The 13442-nt window shown below is 35.7% G+C and overlaps 1 protein-coding gene across 10 annotated transcripts in view; it reads left to right on the top strand.

Annotated features, from left to right (window-relative positions):
* EPM2A (EPM2A glucan phosphatase, laforin) overlaps nucleotides 1-13442 on the top strand; it is a 298299-nt gene that overhangs the window by 27036 nt on the left and 257821 nt on the right. For 2 of the 10 annotated variants that reach the window (XM_072826762.1, XM_072826765.1), the window contains exon 3: nucleotides 6999-7041. The exons of the other annotated variants lie outside the window; for them this stretch is intronic. In XM_072826762.1, the coding sequence (XP_072682863.1) occupies nucleotides 6999-7041 (43 nt within the window). The remainder of the gene's footprint in view (nucleotides 1-6998; nucleotides 7042-13442) is intronic. 10 annotated transcript variants of the gene reach the window in all.

Raw genomic sequence — 13442 nt, 5'->3', positions numbered from 1 at the left:
TTCTTTGGCCTGCTGAAGAAGAATATCTTTGTCATATGGCTTATTTTGACCAATAGAACATAAGAGGAAATGGTGTTGCTTTGTGCACTCTTTTCTCTCAGCCAAGAGATTACTATTGATGTTCCAAATAGTAACTGCTCTGTCTGATGATCCCAGCATGAAGATGATGAAAATGTGAAGAATGGCCCTGACTTAACCAGTCTACAGTGAATGCCACCATGGGCAAGAAGTAGACTTTTGCTCTTCTATGCCACCTGATAACTTGGGTATTTATTATCATAGCATGTCCTATGATCTAAAACAATGCTAGCATTTGGCAAATTTTCATTAAATGGTTGATGAATGAATGAACTCTTGAGCAAGGCACTTTCCAGGTGTCTCAACTTAGTATACTCATACTCTCTGTGTTCCCATCTTCATTGTATTTCTGGACTAGTGACTTTGTAGCCTAGGTTAGAAATGCACCATTGTCTTCAAACAACATTTTTTCTAAAAGACATTTGAGGAAAAAAAAAAAACACATTATTTCACGAAGGAGACATGTAAATAATATAGAACATAACACAAACCTCACAGGAATTTTTAAAGGAAAAATACAAGCCTTCCAAGAATTTTCATGACAGTGGGGTACTGGATCAAGCTATGTTTCTGAAACCCCTTGAAAAGATTGGAGAAGTCTTGATAATCTTTGAGTCTCTGTTTTCTCTTCTCTAAAATACAGTAATTAGATGAGAGTAGTCAAAGACCCTTTAGGAGGGGCTACATGGTGTAAACAGCAGTGACCTAGGAACCAGCAGCCTTGGGCTCCAGTGTCTGCTTTGCTCCTAAATATGCATAGGACTCTGTCAAGTCATTTAATTGACTAGAACCTCTGAAAAAGATGTACTCACACAACTGCTATCTGTCCTACTGGATTTTATTTTTGAGGAATAAAAGATTTGAAAGTACTTAGAAAATTATTAAGCTTTAATTATAATTAAAATTATTAATTATAAAATTATTATCATTCCAATTGAAAATTGATAGGAAATTCTTGCAATCTTTTCAAATTTGAGGATTTCATTGATGTTGTAATTCCACTGGGTGGCAGTATTTCACTTGTACTCTACTATGATCCTATAGTTGGTGCATAAGCTTAAAGAAAAAAGTTTAATCACAATCTCATTCTCTCCCAAACCTTATCTTTCCACTTTCGCATCCTCTGTATTCCCTATCTCCCAAAACAATTCTGAAAAAGACAGTTACCATTCATTTAAAAAAGATTTAATGACATAAATGTGAAGACAGTCACTCCAAGCAGTTTATCCAGAACTTTTGCTTCATTTGGGAAGAAGTGTTAAGATAGCTTAATTTTGCTTAGATGTAAGCAAATTACTTTAATGTAGGTAATTAAAACCAGTTAAAAATCACCTACAAAAATCTTGCAGTTGGCTTTTTTTGGTGAATGCTTTAAAAATGATTTTTTTTTTCAATAAACTCAGGTAGACATTTTTGATTGATAATACCATGGATGCTTATTTTATCCTCTGTATCATAAGATCATAAGGTCGTTATGCCAATTCCTTTGATGTCTATTGGAAACATTCATCATGGTTCCATATCAGTTAACTTTATGCCAGAATTTCTTAGAGAATAAATACTGCAAGATGGGTTAAATAAGACAATTACCTTTATAAAGCTTGGTAAGTGATTCCTCGCTTACTCCTGTTGATATTGAGGCCTCAATGTAAGTGGTGGGCAATGTAAGTGATGGGCAAGATCTACTAGCATGGTCTTGTCCCGTAGCATGGAAAACATAACAGTTCTTTAGCAACATAATAGGATGCTAGTTTTCATTTGTAAGGAGATCATTGATGAAATTTTTAAATGTCCGAAATTATTTCATTCTGTACCAGAGAAAGCAGCTACTTTGAAAAAATTAGGCTGTTTATAAAACTTGATATAGAGAAATATTCATTTTTAAATGGTGATGTTTGATAGCAAATTTTAATTTTGTGCCAAGTAAGTCTTTGCTGTTTTCAGGGAGAGAAAAAAAAAAGTTAAAAAAATGGTTGTCTAAATTTGAATTGATATGTAAATGAAAATTTCATCTCTTTCTCTGATGGCCATAATTATAAAGCACAATTCCTTTTTCTAGTATACATAATATGATAAGCTGTATGCATTGTGTGCATGAGCATTGAAAGCATTTTTTTGAGGAAGATTATTCATAGCCTTGCATTTATTCTCAAAGGAACTTAGGACACACAGAAAGTAAAAAAGAACGTTGATGGTTCACCATCATTACATATTTTTAAGTAGCTTTAAAATTGCTTTAGAAGTCTTACCTCATCAAATAATAGTCCTCATTTATATGAGGGGAAAAATGGAAGAACAGCACATCTTGGTTTGAGTAAAGAATTTTAGAAAAATCTCCCAGTGTTTTGGTCCACAAATTAGAAAGTGACAGCTAACTAATAGATGAGATAGGTGGATTCATGCAGTTGAACAACTGAGCCTAATGTACTCTGATTGATGAACCAATACAACATAAGGGAGAGTGCAAGTGGCTTTTTACACACACACACCCCCCCACACACACACAGCCACTTTTTACTTTATTCTAGATCTTTTCCTGCTAAATCTTTATATCGGTAACCTGGGAAGCATGCTTATCAAATTTCCTGATAAGAGATAACTGGGAGAGATAGTGGCTATTTCGCTTGAGAGAAGCAGTATTCAAAATATGAAGTCCCCAAAGTAGGAATAAACCAAAAAGAAGAAAATAGAAGTCAAGTCTTATATTTGTGTTAGTAAGTTATTTTATAAAAATAGAGAACTAGAGAAATTTGTCTTGATAACAATTCAAAGTGAAAAGATTTGGGAGTTTTGATTAGTTTTGATTTTAGGGAGACGAAGCTGGCATTGTTTGGGAAGAAATTGGTCAGAATTTATAAAGTCGGTGAGTTGCCAGAAAAATCAGTGGCCTTGTCTTTGGAACATGAGCCCATGTGGAGTTACTGTTATTGTAGTCTTGTCTTGAAACATACATGTCTGAACAAAGCTGTTTTAAAACAATTTGAGCTCATTTTGGAATATACCTGTTTTGTTAGTGTACAGTTTGCAAAAAGACAAGAAAGACTGGAAGAGATGTAAGAGGGGAAAATGGCAGTTAAGAGTTCTTATTGAACACGAGCTGTGGTAGGTCATCTGTTAAATCCTTCATATGGATTATCTAATAGAATTCCCTTACAACAACCCTGTGAGGTAGATAGTACTAGGATTCCTTTTTCGCAAATGAGACCACGGAGGCAGATATTGCTTACGTGAATTTCTCATTACTGTTTACAGACAGTAAATAGTGTGGCTTGGAATGGAGTCCCAGTCTGGATCATGAGCCCCTGCATTTAATTGCTCTACTATACTGCCTTCTAGAAGAGAAGTATTATGGAGCCAGTAGAGGAAAGATTTAACAGAGAGTGGTCACTATCTTTATATGCTGTAGGCAGGTAAAAAAAGATGAAAAATGAATCTGACAGGGGATAACTTCATTTCAAGTTTTTTTCAGTGACTTGTTGAGGGCAGATGTCAAATTGTAGTGCTCTGAAGAATAAATATTGAAGGAGGGTGTATTTGGTGAGGACAGGGCTAGTCAGGGGAAAGATAAAGTTATAAGAGATGATGGCCAGGCAGCCAACAGGAAAACTGGAAGCAGAGGCATGGGGAGTTTTATGGCTAGAAATGGAAGGACATTTTCTGTTACAGTAAAGAGGTTCTACAAACCAAACATATCAGGAACTATACAAATAATCTGTTCTCTTTTCAACTGTCTTTTGGGAAGTTTCAGTTTTTCAACATAAAGTACACTAAAATGGTTTTAGTTTTGGGGCACCTGGGTGGCTCAGTCGGTTAAGCATCCGACTCTTGGCTTCTGCTCTGGTCATGATCTCAGGGCCAAGAGGCTGAGCCTATGCTGGGCTCTGTGCTCAGCAGGGGAGTCCACTTGAGATTCTCTCCCTTTTCCTCTGCCCCCTGCACCCGACTCATGTGTGCGCGCGCGCACACACACACACACACACACACACTCTCTCTCTCTCTCTCTTCCTCACTAAAATAAACTTTAAAAAATGATTTTAGTTTTACTTTTGATTTATTTAAAGATACTTTACAGTTTACCCAATATATGCATTGGGTACTTTTGAATGAAATTAGGTAAAGACATTGATACCTTAAGAAATGTTGTTTTTCCTCTAAAATGGTTTGCTAGAGAAAGATGACATGCTTAGACTCATCACAATTACTCTCAGTGGCCTAATTAGCATTTTTCCCTACCCCGACCCCCACTTTTCTTGTCTAACAGAATCTTGATTTACTTTCATAGCACTGGGATGGATCGTTATTACTTTAATCTGTGTGGTGCTCTTATTCCCCCGAGCTAGCAGTTGGTCTAAGGATAGCTGTGTTACCTAGTTCTGGTTAATGAGATGTAAGAAGTCTTTCAAGTTAGGCTCCTAGGAAAGCTTTCACTTTTCTCATGAAGAGGAACAGAGACTCTGCCCTTTCTCATGGCTAGGAAGTGGAGTGTCCAGACATGATGCCTAGGGGTCAACCTTTGAACATGAGCCGACAAGTATGACAACAAGGTCACTATGTGAAGGATGGCAAAGCAGACATTTAGAAAGCACTTAGTGTTACATCAGTTCTGGGCTCCTCTTGTTATGTGAGAGATAGACCTGTATTCACTCAAGTCACTGTTGGTCAGATTTTGTGTTGCTTGCATCAAAGTCCTAAGACCAGCAAAATCCTTCTTCAGCTGTTTCTTATAAGGATGTGGTTTATGGTTATGGTAACGTTTAAGACCATCTCTCTGATCAACCCTCATTACAGCCTGTAATGTCTCATTAAAAGGGTTGAAAACAATATGGCTTATCCATTTCAGAAACAATTTAGTCTTTAAAAATTATATTTGACCACTCTAGCCTATATTTCAGTTAGTTGTGCATTTCTAGTTTCTTTCAAGTAACTAGAGTAGTGCCTGCATTATGTTTGCATCAACTCTATAGTATCAGAAAATATTTGTGCTGTGAAAGAAACCAAAGCATAAAGACATTAGAGTTGGTTTTCACTTCAGAACTAGATCAGTTCAAGGGAATGTTTTATTAAACCCTTTGTCTCACATTCTAGAAAATCTTAATTGAAGAGAGATATTGTACCTAAACATTTACTTACTATGAAACTGCTGAAATGTGTGTCTCTCTGGTTAGCATGAGGTTAAATGTAAAATAATCCTCAATGTTCTTCCGAGTTCCTGGGATGAATAGGATTATTTTGTGTTCTTTGCATCTAAACGTTCACACTCTTGAAATATGGCTGCTAGGGAAGGTTATCACCTTCTGACTCGGCATTGTTTGGCTTAAAGTACGCAAAGATAGGTGACATGGGAGCTTTTGTAGTGGGCATAAAGGTATGAAAAATGAACTAGTGAAAACTGGTTGGAAGGATTTTCTATCTATAGTGAGTCTAATACTATATAGATGCTTTATCTATTTTTAGAGTGTGACTTGGATTTGTGTTCAGATGATGAAACACAGTGAAATTTCTAGTCAATTCTAAGAGTGCTATGGAGAGAAAAATTGACCTACCAATTTAAAAACAACGAAAGTCTAGACACTACCATAAAAATGGTTTAAATGACAGTGGGGAAAATCAACATTAAACATTATTAGCGCAATAAACAAAAATTTATTAAACACATGAATAAACATCTCTGCATGTGACATAGAAAGTAAATGCAGTATCCAGGAAATATATCCAATTATCCAGAGATGGAGCATTTTAATATGCCTATCTTCTTGTTTAAGCTCTTGAGTCATGGCATAATTAGCTACCAAAAGATTTGATCGCTTCAAATCAGATGGTCAAATCTTTGGCTTTGCTTTTGACTATCACCACATTAAGTGAATTATTAATATTTTAGTCTTGGTGCTTTGAGTCAAGCCTAATAAGAGCTATCTAAGGTTCAGATTTTCCTTTAAAATTATATAAGGAGAGCTCTGTTACTGTATTTAATTTTAAATCGAAGTGTAAGTTCCGGTTATGCCATTGTTTGGGATACTTTTCAAGAAAAGCTTCAATCCTTGAGATGCTTTCCATTTTGAAATGTGTGTATCATCATGAATCACTAATTAATGTGAATCTTCCACGTTAAAAAAAAATCAGACTTCTTAAATAATAGCTAGAGAAGTGGTATCTCTATTCTCTGCTTTTCCAAGTCAGTTGTTTTACAGTGCTTGCTTTAGAATTTGGTAAGTAATATGAACCCCCCTAGACTCTATTAGGTCATCACTTTACTCACTGGGATAAACAGATTTGTTGCTATTATCTATTTTCTGCTTTGAATCATACTCATTCATACATTGCTGTGCCCTCTGCTATGTATCCAGAACATACCCTGGTGTCAGTCACAACTTGAGGGTCATCCCCTCCATCACAAATCCTTTCTTGGTAATTCTGGCTCATACCGGTCCAACCATCCCCATTTTTCAGCCATCTACATCCATGTACACTTTGGGAAACTATCATAGACTTCTTTCCTAGTGAGCCAATTGCTCCTTACAATACATTTCAACATAACATTCCAGTCACCATACGTTGAAAGTGGCATCAGAAAGGAAACCTATTTGCCATTCTTGAATATTCTATTTATGTGTTAGTACTTTATCATGTGGTTTTACAATTATTTTCATAACTTAAGGTAGCTTTGTTTCATTCACTAATTGCTTTGTGTAATCTTTGTCTAATGAACAGGGTTTATTCATTGTGGGAATCATATTTTCAGTTTCACTTGTCAACCTCACTTTACTGCAGGACTGGATATATAAGCTCTCAATAATACTTGGATATGAACTGGATTAAACTCTAGAATATTTCATGTATATATGAGTGCATTAGTCTGCTTAGGCTGCTATAGCAAAGTATTAAAGACTGATGACAAATAACAAAAATTAATTTTCTCACAGTTCTGGAAGTTGGGAGTCCCAGATCAGAGAGCTGTCAAATCTGGTGAGCACCCCTTCTGGCTTGCTGATGGCTGCCTTCTCACTGTGTTTTCATGTGGTCTTTCCTTTAGGCCTGCATAGAGAGACATCTCTGGTGTCCCCTCCCTTTTTTGTGAAGACATTAGTCCTATTGGGTTAGGGCCTCACCCTTATGATTTCATTTAACTTTAATTACTTCCCTGAAGGCCCTATATCTAGATACAGTCCACCTTGGGGTTTAGAGCTTCAATGTATAAATTTTGGGGAGAACATAATTTAGTTCATAACAATGAGATATTACATATTGATAAATCTTTTAAGAAAAGAACTATTGAATTTTTCTTTTTCTAGAAGTTCTTTTCCCCCCCTCATATATTTTTTCAACCTAGCTTGATGTAAGCCTCCTTTTCACCCATATCTTTCTGTAATCATTTAAGTTTCCCCTTCTAATGTTTTCTGCTTTGTATGGTTGGGCAGGTGTTAATTTTTTTCTTAAAATTCTTAGCTGGAACTGATCAAGGTTTTTCTAGGAATTTACTTAAAAGATTCCCTGTGGAGGCTTGGCAGAGAGTGGGTCCAAGGTTAAGCTTTATTAATCACTCCTGCTGTTCCTCTTTTTTGCACACTGCAAGCTCACCTTTGAGAGGTCCAACACATCATATCTGGCTACCAGACAGCTGTCTCAAGGACTTTTGTGGATTATCCCATAGAGTTTGAAGCATGTATCAATGGTCTTAAGTCTGATTATTAATGAGAAAAAAATGAGTCAAGGCCTATTATGGACAAAGGTATGAGCCTGCTGACTTAGAGTTTCATCAAGTAATTGTCTTAGGCTGAATGACTCATTTTTGACTAAAAGGGTTAGGTAAGTTTCTATGTCCCTATGTACTGAGAGGATGATATTTATGTATCCCACATTTCAACTTGTCATTTGCCATAAAAATTGCAAGCATCATTAATCATCAGTCTTGTGCTTTGAAAGACAATCACACAGACACACATGTATACACAAGTGCATGCATGCATGCACATGCGTGCATACACACTTGCATGCGTGCACACACACACACACACACACACCTGAGCTAGGTGTTTGATTTATTACCATAATCACCGTGTCACATTTGATATTGTCTTTCTTGGTTCTCTAGACTCTAGCCTCCTTAACAAATAATATTTTCATATCTTTCATAGCAAAGTGTTGTTATCTCTAATTCCTGTTTTTATCATTGCTAAGTGGGCCACTTACTTGTGTTTGTACTCATTATTATTTTTAATCAAAACCCTCAGAGCTCTTCCTGAATTTATTGGATTGTTTTGTGTTGGATTTTTCTTAGGAGTTATTTCAGCTTTAACTATGTAAACCTCCTATTATTTTAGTGGAATACAATACAGGAATGGGGCTTTGTCCCCTTTTGCCTGAGTTAGTATCGAATTTTCTTCATATCCCCAGGTAGTCATTGATTTCCTAGTCTTCATTTGTCAGATAACATTGTTTTTGCCATTAGCAGGAAGTGTTGTCTACTTACATTTTTCATTTAATATTTGTGCATTTCTTTAATGAAATAAGATAAAAATATTTAAAAATATTCTATTGAAGTTGTATTATTTATCATTTTCTTATTAGAGCTCATTGTTTTATTTCTTAACACTTCATTCTGTTATGCATGTGCAGGTTCTGAATATAGATATTTATTTTACTATATAAATGTAATCAGTCCCTATTCCTAAAGATTTGGGAGTTTGGAACCTCTCTAATTTGCCTGTGTAAGCAACGAAGGCTTACATCCTCATGGTCATCCTTGACTTTGGTTTCCTGCTTCCACTCTGCTTAGCAGATGTGCCTTCTTGTGGCACTGCTTAGGCTACCCTATTCTACATCAAGTCAATGTAGGCAAGGAATCCAGTTTTGTTTTTTAAAGATTTTATTCATTTATTCATGAGAGACAGATTGAGAGAGAGAGAGAGAGAGAGAGAGGCAGAGATACAGGCAGAGAGAGAAGCAGGCTCCATGCAGGGAGCCCAACGTGGGACTCCATCCTGGGTCTCCAGGATCACACTCTGGGCTGAAGGCGGCGCTAAACTGATGAGCCACCTGGGCTGCCCAGGAATCCAATTTTTAAATAAATTTTTATTCTTGGATTATCTTCTCTCCACACAAGAAATTGATGTGAATGTCATAGATTATATTGAGAGTTGGAGAAAGGGAGAAGAGAGGATGTTACAGAAGGGCAGACAGCTTCATATTAAATACCCAAAATGCCTTTACCTGCTCTTTGGTGTTCTCATCACCAGCTTGTTCTGATTATCTGCTTCACCTTATGTAGTTTACCAGCTAAGTCTTCTCTTTCCTCTTTCTCCATCTTACCTTTCCTTCTTAATCTTCACATCCTTTTCCCCCATCCTCTCTTTCCTTGATTTCATCTGAGTCCCCTAGTCTATAAAGTAGTTCAGCTGTCTCCCATTACTAGCCCCAAACTCAGCTATTTCTACCATTGCATATTGCAATTCATCAAACTGAACAATTGGAACAGTCTACTCTCAAGAGGCATTTGGTTGAACAAAAATATTTCTTTGTGTTTTATTTTGTTTTGCATTTGCCATTAGAACCGAATATCAAAATGCCAAAGAGTTGGTAATGATTATACCTTGTTTGTACAACTTTATGCACCAATAGCTTCTGAGGTAGTAACAGCTGGGGCATGAGAGAGATTTGATTTGGGTGAATTACTAGCTAGAGATTAATGTGTCAGGTTCAGATTTTATGTTCATGTGCTAGAAATCAAACCTTCAAAGCAATTAAACTACAAGGAGGATAGATTAAAATAAAATAACATGAATAATAATTAGAATTTTAATTTTAAGTGGACTACACTATCCAGTAGATTTTGCTTATGCAATATAATTTCAAAACTTCTAACTTTGTAAAAAGTAAACTTACTTTAAGCTGAATTTTCAAACTCATACAACTATTTGAAGTCATGTGTTGGTTTCTTACTCTTTGGTTTTTATTGGAGTGTCAGGGAGCAGGCCTCTTCTTTCTTCACATTTCTTCACTTTATTTTAACTTACCTACTTTGCCTTGATGAACAAATAACATGATGGCCAAATTTGCTAAAGTAGGTGCTTAATGTTAATTAAATCAACCCTTTCTGCCAATAAGAGATCAGTTTATCCTACTTCAGTGAGCTGTTTGTATGTTTATTTATTTTAAATTAATGCTAATGAATAACTGGCAAAGGCTAGCTCTAATCTGGACAGATAATTTACTCGTACCTACTCTCCCCCCCCATTCATTCTCCTGCCACAAAGTTATTCCTTTAACCTTGTACAGCACAGCCAACTGGCTCTTTTATAAGGGTAGATGAGAGCTGGAAAAGTTAACTGAACTTCTAGTCATAAATCATCACTGTGGCATTAAACAGTGTGTTATATATATTGTATTCTTAGGCCAGTCTTCTGGAACAGAAAATGAATTGGAAGCCTAAAAATGTTCCAGTCTTTCTGGAAAAAATAAAACAAAAACACCCAAGAGTTATATGTTTATTAAACTTTTTATTTTGAGGTAATTGTATATTCACAAGCATTTATTAGAAATAATAGGGAAAGATACTGTGTTGCTTTTATTATTTCCCTCAAGGGTAACATTTTCATTACTACAAGGATCTCCAGGTTACTCTTATAGCCACGCCCACTTCTCCTCTCCACCAGAACCCTAGGCAACTACTAATCTGTTCTCTATCTCTATAAATGTTTTCATTTCAAGAATGTTATATACATGGAATCTTACAGTATGTAATTTTTTGAGATTGTCATTTTTTCACTTAGCATAATTCATTGGAGATTCACCTAGGGTGTTGCACACATCAATAGGTCAGTCATTTTTATGGCTAAATCATGGTGTTGATGTATTATAATTTGTGAAAACATTCACATACTAAAGGACATCTGGGTTGTTTCTAGGTTATTTAATGAATAAAACTACTGTAAGATTCTTCTACAGGTTTTTGTGTGGATAAAAGTTTGGTTTCTCGGAGATAAAGGCCAGGAGTAGAGTTGGGTTGTATAGTTCTTCCAAGTTTAATGTTTTAAAGAAATCGCTAAACATTTTTCCAGAGTGATTGTACTCTTTTATATTCTATTAGCAGTGTATGAGTTATCCAGTTTCTCCCAGCCTTGTATCCAGCATTTGGTGGTGTTATTATTTTTTATTTTATAAAAATAAAAAAAAAATTATAGGTGTATAGTGATCCTCATTTTGGCTTTAATTTGCATTTTCCTTAAGACAAGTAATATTGAACATCTTTTCAAGTACTTATTTGCCATCTGTATATCTTCTTTGGTGAAATGTCACTTCTTATCTTTTTCCCAATGCTAACTGGATTTTTGATTTACTTACTGTTAAATTTCGAGAGTTAATATTCTGGATGCTAGTTCTTTGTTGGGGCATATATGATTTGCAGTATTTTATTCTAATCTATAACTTGTATTTCTCCTAACAAAGTCTGTTGCAGAACAAAAGTTTATAATTTTGATGCAATCAAATTTATACATTTTTTTTTGAATTGTGCTTTTAGTGTGAAGTCTTCTAACTGAATACTAATTTTTTTTCCTATTTGCTTTTCTAAAAGTTTTAAGTTCCACCTTTTATATTTAAGTCTACAATCCATTTTTAATTAATTTTTGTATAAGATGTAGAGGTTGAGTCATCCAATCCATTAACATGGTATGTCTCACCATTTATTAGATCTTTGATTTCTTTTTACCACATTTTGTTGTTTTAAGCATACAAGTTGTGTACATGTTTTTCTAAGAGTTATGTCTAAATGGATGGTATTTTATTTAATATTAATGGCCAAATGTTCATTGTTAGTATATGGAAATACAATTTATTTTGCATGCTTATCTTTAACTTGTGGCTTTGCTAAACTCTTATTCTAGGAGATTTTTATTTTTTTTATTTTTTATTTTTTTTTGATGTGGCAATTTATTTATTTATTTATTTTTTTAAATTTATTTATTTATTTATTTTTATTGGTGTTCAATTTACTAACATACAGAATAACACCCAGTGCCCGTCACCCATTCACTCCCACCCCCCGCCCTCCTCCCCTTCTACCACCCCTAGTTCATTTCCCAGAGTTAGCAGTCTTTACGTTCTGTCTCCCTTTCTGATATTTCCCACACATTTCTTCTCCCTTCCCTTATTTTCCCTTTCACTATTATTTATATTCCCCAAATGAATGAGAACATATAATGTTTGTCCTTCTCCGACTGACTTACTTCACTCAGCATAATACCCTCCAGTTCCATCCACGTTGAAGCAAATGGTGGGTATTTGTCATTTCTAATAGCTGAGTAATATTCCATTGTATACATAAACCACATCTTCTTTATCCATTCATCTTTCGTTGGACACCGAGGCTCCTTCCACAGTTTGGCTATAGTGGCCATTGCTGCTAGAAACATCGGGGTGCAGGTGTCCCGGCGTTTCATTGCATTTGTATCTTTGGGGTAAATCCCCAACAGTGCAATTGCTGGGTCGTAGGGCAGGTATATTTTTAACTGTTTGAGGAACCTCCACACAGTTTTCCAGAGTGGCTGCACCAGTTCACATTCCCACCAACAGTGTAAGAGGGTTCCCTTTTCTCCGCATCCTCTCCAACATTTGTTGTTTCCTGCCTTGTTAATTTTCCCCATTCTCACTGGTGTGAGGTGGTATCTCATTGTAGTTTTGATTTGTATTTCCCTGATGGCAAGTGATGCAGAGCATTTTCTCATATGCATGTTGGCCATGTCTATGTCTTCCTCTGTGAGATTTCTGTTCATGTCTTTTGCCCATTTCATGATTGGATTGTTTGTTTCTTTGGTGTTGAGTTTAATAAGTTCTTTATAGATCTTGGAAACTAGCCCTTTATCTGATATGTCATTTGCAAATATCTTCTCCCATTCTGTAGGTTGTCTTTGAGTTTTGTTGACTGTATCCTTTGCTGTGCAAAAGCTTCTTATCTTGATGAAGTCCCAATAGTTCATTTTTGCTTTTGTTTCTTTTGCCTTTGTGGATGTATCTTGCAAGAAGTTACTATGGCCGAGTTCAAAAAGGGTGTTGCCTGTGTTCTTCTCTAGGATTTTGATGGAATCTTGTCTCACATTTAGATCTTTCATCCATTTTGAGTTTAGCTTTGTGTATGGTGAAAGAGAGTGGTCTAGTTTCATTCTTCTGCATGTGGATGTCCAATTTTCCCAGCACCATTTATTGAAGAGACTGTCTTTCTTCCAATGGATAGTCTTTCCTCCTTTATCGAATATTAGTTGCCCATAAAGTTCAGGGTCCACTTCTGGATTCTCTATTCTGTTCCACTGATCTATGTGTCTGTTTTTGTGCCAGTACCACACTGTCTTGATGACCACAGCTTTGTAGTACAA

This window comes from Canis lupus, chromosome 1 (genome assembly GCF_048164855.1).
Source record: "Canis lupus baileyi chromosome 1, mCanLup2.hap1, whole genome shotgun sequence".
In the NCBI taxonomy this organism is placed as follows: domain Eukaryota; kingdom Metazoa; phylum Chordata; class Mammalia; order Carnivora; family Canidae; genus Canis; species Canis lupus.
Note: the sequence above shows the minus strand (reverse complement) of the source record. Positions and strands in the feature narration are given on the sequence as shown.